Source organism: Alligator sinensis, unplaced genomic scaffold (assembly GCF_000455745.1).
Source record: "Alligator sinensis unplaced genomic scaffold, ASM45574v1 scaffold939_1, whole genome shotgun sequence".
NCBI lineage: Eukaryota > Metazoa > Chordata > Crocodylia > Alligatoridae > Alligator > Alligator sinensis.
The window spans coordinates 147,270-154,698 of NW_005841995.1; the positions used below are offsets into that span (position 1 = coordinate 147,270).

Genomic DNA, 7,429 nt, shown 5'->3' on the forward strand with positions numbered 1-7,429 from the left:
CAGCCTGTGTAAGCTTGGGGATTTGGAGGGGTGTATCTTGTTGCTTGTATCAGTTCTGGTTGGCTTTCTGTGCACTGTGCCCTTAAGGGTAAAGACATTCCCTTCCCCCTCTTCTTTCTCCTGTTGCTGCAGAGACAGCTGCCATTTGTGGCCTCCTGGACCCGCCATGGAGACAGCGATCAGTGTTCTCCCTGGGGAGGCTGCTTGTTTTACTCCAGGTTTAATTGTTCTCTCCCCATACAATAAATTCTTTCAGACTGAAATGTGTGGTTGCTCGGTGCATGATAAAAGCAAAAGCGTGGCCCTTGTATGCTGAGAAGCTAAAACGGGTCCATCCTAATGAGAACATGGGGAAGCTTGTCGCCTGCCTACCTCCTGCTTCCCTGCACAGTGTGGGGGGTGGGGGCTGCTTTCACTTGCAGTAGTCCTAGGGCCTGTGTCCTGCAAGGGAAGGCCCTGGAGGACTGGGCACGGGGGTAGGGGAGGGACGACAGGTCCCTGCTTTCCCCTGTGCAGTCTCAGCCATCTGCTTGGGGTGGCTGCAGAGTACTCTCTTGGGACCAGTTGGTAGCATCTGCTGCATCGGTGCAAATGGTTACACAGGGTACAAGGCAGTAGAGGGTCAGACCACATAAGGTACTGCCCCTTTCAGGGGATGGGGCAAAGCAGTTGACCCAGTCATTCAGGTGAGAAGGGCAAGGGACTCAAGTTTCCTTATACTCCTGAGCTTGGGTAGGTGGGGTTGTCTGTGTAAATCTTTATTTCCCCTGCGCTTCTCTAGCACAGCTTACTGCAGAAGTTTGCTTTGTTATTATCACGTATGCTTTGAAGGCTGAAATTCCATTTTACCAGCAGCCCATGTATTGGGGGCTGTGGAGCTTTAATGCATCAGTAGGTCCTAGAGGATGGGCCAAAATACATTGTGGGGGATGAGGAGGGGAACAGGATTAGAAACGGTCATCCTTGTTAAGAGGGGCAGAATGTACTAGTCCTGCATTCTCCCAGGACTGCCAGCCAGGGTACAGAAGAGGTCAGAGCCTTTGCTGGGCTGCCATACTGGTGCCGAGCATTGTTCGTTGCGCCAGAGATTTGCCCACGTCGGTAAACTTCAGCTTCCTCCTGCTTCAGCTTCCCTCTTGGTAGCAAAGATGGGAGTGCTAGTGTTCTCATTGCAGCATCCTTTACTGCTGCTTTGAGCAGGTTAGTGGCACAGTCTGAATATACCAAAGTCCCGTCTATGCTGGCAATCCCACTGGAGGAGCCGTAACAGCAAGAGACTTCCTGCACCTGCTGGGACAGAAATACAGCTACTCCTCGCTTAACGTCATAGTTATGTTCTTGAAAAATGCGACTTTAAGCAAAACAATGTTAAGCGAATCCAGTTAGTTAAGTCACAATACTTACCTGCTAGCAGGCGGCAGCCAAACAATGTTTTAACCGAACAGTGTGTGACTTTCATAGATTCATAGCTTGTTAGGGGCTAGAAGGGACCTTGTAGATCAGCAGGTCCACTTTAAACGAGTATTTTGTCTTAATACATCAGCGACGTATTAACAAAACAACGTAAACTGGAATGATGTTAAGTGAGGAGTACCTGTACATTCCTTCACTCTATGGAAAAGGTAAGGGAGCTCTGCTACACCACTGTGATGCCCTTTTTTATCTCATTCTGCCAGCACAGGCCTGATTAAATTGTGTTAGATGTATGCTAAAGATCTGGTTCTGAAATGGCAAAACCAAGCCATGTTATTACAGGGTTAGTGGGTTACAGTGATATTGTAGGTGATGCTGCTGATATAAGTAGGCTGCATAATGGAGGAATTGTCAGTCGTGGACCGTGACTGCCTTCCTTTTCTTTATGACGGGGTCTGGAAAGCTCTTCTCTTGGAATCGAGGGTTGCTAAAAAGAAAAGGTTGAGAGCCACTGCTCTGACCCATCTGTAATTGGAGCATAAATGAGGCCCTTGGACTCCTTTGCATTTGGGAAGCCCAATTGCCAGGATTCTGTCTGCAGCTTGCGCGGATGGGTGGAGGGTGCGACTGAGGGAGGATTTGGGGCGCTTTGCCTTTCTGTTTTGCACTTGCAGGATCTGGCCCTTGATAGTCTTGTTTTGTTTTTTTAACATACCCAGAGGCTGAGCGATGGGTGCATAACTAGAAGGCAGAAACGCTTATAGCTGGGACGGCCTGCAGAACAGATGAGAGGTGACGCCAGACAGATGGTTGTGTCCCTTCTCCCTGCATTTCTCACGTGGTTCACAGATGAAGGCAGAACAATGACAGTTGACATCTTTTAAAGATGTTTGGTAAATTAGGAAATGCTGCAAGGAGTTTCCCTTTGGCTGTTGAATGTGCTATCATGCTTGCTTTGTGTAATGGGGATGGGTTGTGATTTGCAGCTGCTGCAGGCGAAACTGGCTCAATAAGGGCTGCTAATTTAAGGGAAAATAACTCTAAAAATGGTGTTAAGTTCCCCCCTCTTCGAATTTGCAGTTGATTTGTTGCTGGCTGTTCTCCTTTCATCCATCTCTAGTGCAGCTCTTGTTGAATACTAGAAAAGCCATTTGATTAATAAGTTGATTAATATGTTGCTAATAGGCCTCTGGTTCAGTTTGATGTTGCTAGAGGAGTGTCAGTATTCATGAAGCCTTGAAAATTGTCTGACAGATTCAGTTGAATACAAGTTTGTCACAGAGCAGTGTACACTCTGCTTAATTAAAACATTAGCAACATCAGTTTCGGAGCTCAAATTTCCAGTCCTGGATAGTTCTCAAGGAATTGGGGAGAGGAGAAGGCGGACACACAAGACTTGGCATTTTAGTCATTTGCGATAATTATTAATCTTTTGTGACTCTTGATAGATTAGCAAATGGTAGCATTGGTTTGTGAACGCTGGACAAAGTCAGGATTACCTAGCTACTTTACTGGGTGAATTTTATTCTACCAGTTCTCCTGGTTAGGTATTTCTCTAAATGCCAAGTGCAGTATCCCCAGGCATAACATTGTTGACAGTGGTGTGATTGCCTTGTGCCGAGAGGTTGCTAAGAAAGGTTAAAATTAAATTTGACTATCCCTGTGGTCTTTTTTTTTAAAGATATATCTTTCATTTATTGGCTGAAAAATTCCACCGTGTTTATTCCCCACAATTAAGATTTTCCCAGGTCAGTTCAGATACAGCTAAACTAATCAGTGGGAATTTAAAACCAGCAAGCAGGCTTGCTAATTTAAGTGGCTTCTGTCATCTGCAAGCCGTTGTTTATGACTTTCTACCTGAGGGGTTATGGAGAACTGCCATTGTGGATGCCTAAGAACCTACTTAGCTGTGAATTAGTGGGCAAGATTAATAACTCATGTGATACCTTTTTATTGGATTAATAAGTTTTAAAGGTACACAAGCTCTTGGGCCAAAGTATTTTCCTTGTTCGGTCATGGTCTTCACCGTGTTGAAATGAACTGCAATACAGTAAAGGTTAGCACTGTGTCATAATAAGAATAATGCTGGTCGTTTGCTGATTTCTGTTTGTGTTGTTGGGGCGTATCTGTACTGGATATGGTTGACAGGTAAAGAAGCTCTTTGTTATAAAATGAACAGTCTTTGCCCTGGAGATCAGCCTGCAGGTTTAGAGCTCCATAAGATCTTTCTTGCCAGCTTGATTACAAGACTTCTTGGGACCTTACAAAGCCAATTTTGCTAGACCTGCCTGAAACTTATCCAAATCATGTGGCTGCTGCTATGTCCGCACCCTTGAGCTTTGAGTAGGATGGTGTAAAAATAGCTGAGAGCGCAGTCTACTGTCTGCTTGGACTTACATGGTTCTTACATTCTCAGAATGATTGATTGATTTTTTTTTAATGGAGTGATTGAGGGACTTTTTTTTTCTAGAGAAATAACTGCTGCAAGAAATTGCATGTATATGAAAAGCAACCAGGATGGAGCAGGCTGGATTCTCATCTCTGTGATGCTGGGGTGAAGATGGTATATCCCCACCAGTGTGGCTGGAGCAGAATCTTGCTCAGGGTGTGCAGTAATTAATTCTTTTAGAAACCTTACATAAAAGGCAGCGTGCAGCTGCCCCTGGGACTGAGCTGTGACTCAGACTTGCAGCTTCTTTGATAGCCCCTCTCCCCCTCAGCCTCTTGCATATACAGATCACATGCCACAGAGGAAGTTTAAACCTCTCTACTCCCCTTTGCAGACATGTAAGGTGGCCCATGTCTGACCCTGCAGTCTTCATGTTTTAAGTACAAAACTGTCTATGGTGCCTCCCCCAAAATGATACAGGTACCAAGCATTTGGGACCAGGGCATTTTCCCCAGGTGGTGTATGCAGGTCTGCTCTAGACAGAGGAAGAGGGTAGGAGTCCTTTGTTCTCAGCAGTGTCCTGCACACATCCTTATAACATGCAGTTGGCCCTGTTGTGGGGTTACGAATTGACTGGCTGAGTGTGGGTGGGGAGGGAGCAAAGTGATTGGCAGTAGTGGTAGGTGGGCTCCCATGCCTAGGGCTCCAGTCAGCCTCCACTACTCCAAAGCCCTTTGGTGCCCAACCTTTCCCAGAGCTGTTCTACAGAGTACGGCACTTAAAATGTCAATGGCCTGAGTACGGTAGAGCTCCCAGCCCTTGCTATCTCTGGGGGACACGAGAGGGTGAAAAGCAAGGCAAAAACCTCATTATTGTTATTAGTATTATTTAGAAACGTTTCCCTCCCTACCCAGAAAGACTCAGGGTAGGCTGCAATAAAGACAAGTAACCCACAAGGTAAGAAACAACAGCAGACTCCCACACCAACACCCAAAAGCTCTGCTCTACCCTACCCACTCCTTACAGGAAGTTTCTTAGTTTGGTCAAGGGTGGGGTGGTGGTGGTGGAGGGGGTGGTGGAATTATGTCTTTGTTCAAGTGCCAACAATCGGTTTGTTGCTTTGCATCTCTGAGCTATGGAACTAAGCCAGGCAAGGCCGAGTTTGATATTCCCAAGGTAGCAAACAGAGTCTTTCAGCCTTTCTTTGTACAATGTCAAGAAGCTTACAAGGGCATCCCCTTGCTGCCTTTGCTCAAATTGCACGTGATTGAAAAAGGGCGGAGAGGGTGGCAGTTTCAAAGGGAGAACTTGGGAGGGAGAGGGTGAGGGAGAATGAGCAGCCTCTGGGTGGCAAGCTTGGGGCTCGGCCCAAGTCCCAGAAGCACCTGCTGGCTCAAATAAAGTCATAACGAAAGCCCCTGGCCCTCGTGTTGCAGTTACAAATCCAAGCTGCTGACACCTGTTGCTGCTGGCGTGAGGCTGTCCTAAAAGCATTTAAACTGTTTTTTTGTGCTGTTCCAGCCAACAACTTCTCTCTTTTGATTCATGAATAGTCACACACAAATGCAAATCAGGAGAATTCATCACAGCCCGTGGTTTTGTTAAGTGGCTTTTTCAGGCAGCAGATGCTGAGCCCAGGCTTGAACTTGTCCTGGCTTGTGGGTGAATTGGGCAGCACCCAAATAGAAGGGAAATTAATGGATTTGCAGGGTTTTATAAGAAAAGCACCAAAGCAAGATGAATGGCCCCATCACAAAAAGTTTAGAGCAGTAGTTGGTTTTTGCTTCTTGTTGAATGCAGTTTGTGCAGCAAATAATTATGGCCACTTCTTTAAGTTATTAGGGATAAATTGGATAATATATATTTTTAAAAAGCTGTAAAATTAACCTAAGGTGTTAAAGTTCAGATCAGGATCCAAAATAAGGACGGTTTTGTTTCTAGGTTTGACCATCTCCTTTTAAAACAGAATAGTTGCAAGAAATGCAGTATCTTCTTCTTTGCATATTGAAAAATAAGGGTTCACAGTGCTGCTTACTGAGCATCAGGCCCAGATAATGAGACCAGTTTAAAAAGAATTTTAAAACCATATGTTTAAGGGTTCTTTCTATTTGCCTTTACATGTCTGAGACTTTTTCAAGGTTTCTGTTTTCTTTCCTCCCTCACCCAGAAGGTCTAGAAATGTATTTTCTCTGTAATGGAAGCTGAGATTCTGGTGTTCAAGTACCCACCTGGCTTCAGGGTTTAGGGCAGTGATTCTTTAACCAGAGTGCTGCTAGATCCTTTGAAGGATGCTATGAGGCATGAGGAGATAAGCAGATAAGCATATGCTCAGGCTTGTGCATGCCTAGCTGATTCCCTAGCCCCATTCAGGCAGTCTGCAAGGAAGTAAGCACTGTAATATCTAAATTAGTTTTGGAAATCGGGTGGCACTCACTTCACAAAAGTTATTTAGGGGTGCTGCGAGCCCCCTAAAAGTTGAGAACCACTAATCTAGGGCTTTAAGAAGTATGTCCCATGCTGAAGGATTTGCAGGAGTGTCACGGGAGTTGTTAACTGGGGGTGATCAGTAACGTAAAGGTATTGGTTGTACAAGCAGACGCTAAGAGGATGACTTTTTATTGTTCTTTACTTTTTCACATTTGGGTGATTTTCAGTCCAAAAAAACCCACACGTCTCTGTAAAGTACTGGTCTTTCCCATCCCAAGACCTTTGGGGTTCAATTCTCTCACCACTCTGTACCAGAATGAATAGTCACCAGAAAAAGATAAAGGATAGAGACACTGGAAAACAGGTAGAGAACATGTTTCACAGAAAAATCATTCCTTGTGTGACCTCAGTTCTAGTACTCAAAGGAAATCTCAATACTTTTACAAGACAAGCAAGGGAACAGAAATTCATTGGCCTATGGACACTAATCACCAGGGACTTAACACAGACAATGACTTCATGGTCCATTATAATCTTCCTGATGCTTGCTAACTCCTACGCTTCACAGATGATAACAACCTTACTTAATAAGCTTTTGTTCAATCTGCATTTTAGCTCAACTGTGTTTGCTTCTGTCTCAGAGACCTGAGGAAGGGTACTATGATACCCAAAAGCTTGCCTTTGTCTATCCCAGCCATACAATTGGTTCAATAAAAAATATTACCTGCAAGAATTTTTTCATGAAAATGATGCAACTGATCTTTTTTTTTTTTTTGCCCAGGACAGATTAAAGTTTCTTAGCTGGAGGGTAAAGCATATCCAGTTTCATATGTTAGTTATATAGAGATAGAGAAAAGGAATTATTTTTTTTGTATATATTTCTTTCAGATTCCAATGCTGCATAAATAGAATCTTTTGAAAGGAAGAGGGTTAGTATAAATGGCCTTGGATGTGGAAAAATCAACTTCTGAAGCCTTGCTGAATGCGCCATGCCAGTACGACGGTAGGTGGAACTGCAGAGAATTGGACACTGACTACTCGGAGTTAGTTAGCAGTATGCGCCAGTTCTTAGATGCAGAAGAAGGGAAGTCCTCTCCAGAAGGAACTGTGCGCGCTACACTGGATGGAAGCAGTCCCCCTGTAACTGGCATCACCCAGCAAAACCCAGGCTGCAGTAAAGAAATGTCTTTACCACGCTCT

The 7,429-nt window shown here is 44.6% G+C and overlaps 1 protein-coding gene across 15 annotated transcripts in view; it reads left to right on the top strand.

The window, feature by feature from the left end:
• Nucleotides 1–7,429, top strand: part of CEP68 (centrosomal protein 68) — a 32,650-nt gene that overhangs the window by 4,733 nt on the left and 20,488 nt on the right. For 5 of the 15 annotated variants that reach the window (XM_025201464.1, XM_025201460.1, XM_025201466.1 and 2 more), the window contains one exon: nucleotides 7,118–7,429. This exon is cut by the window's right edge and continues 144 nt beyond it. In XM_025201464.1, coding sequence (XP_025057249.1) covers nucleotides 7,169–7,429 — 261 coding nt within the window. In that variant the 5' untranslated portion in view covers nucleotides 7,118–7,168. Of the gene's footprint in view, nucleotides 1–132; nucleotides 219–1,701; nucleotides 2,307–7,117 lie in introns of those variants that run through there. The other 10 variants (XM_025201461.1, XM_025201462.1, XR_003093542.1 and 7 more) reach the window with 5 other exon arrangements.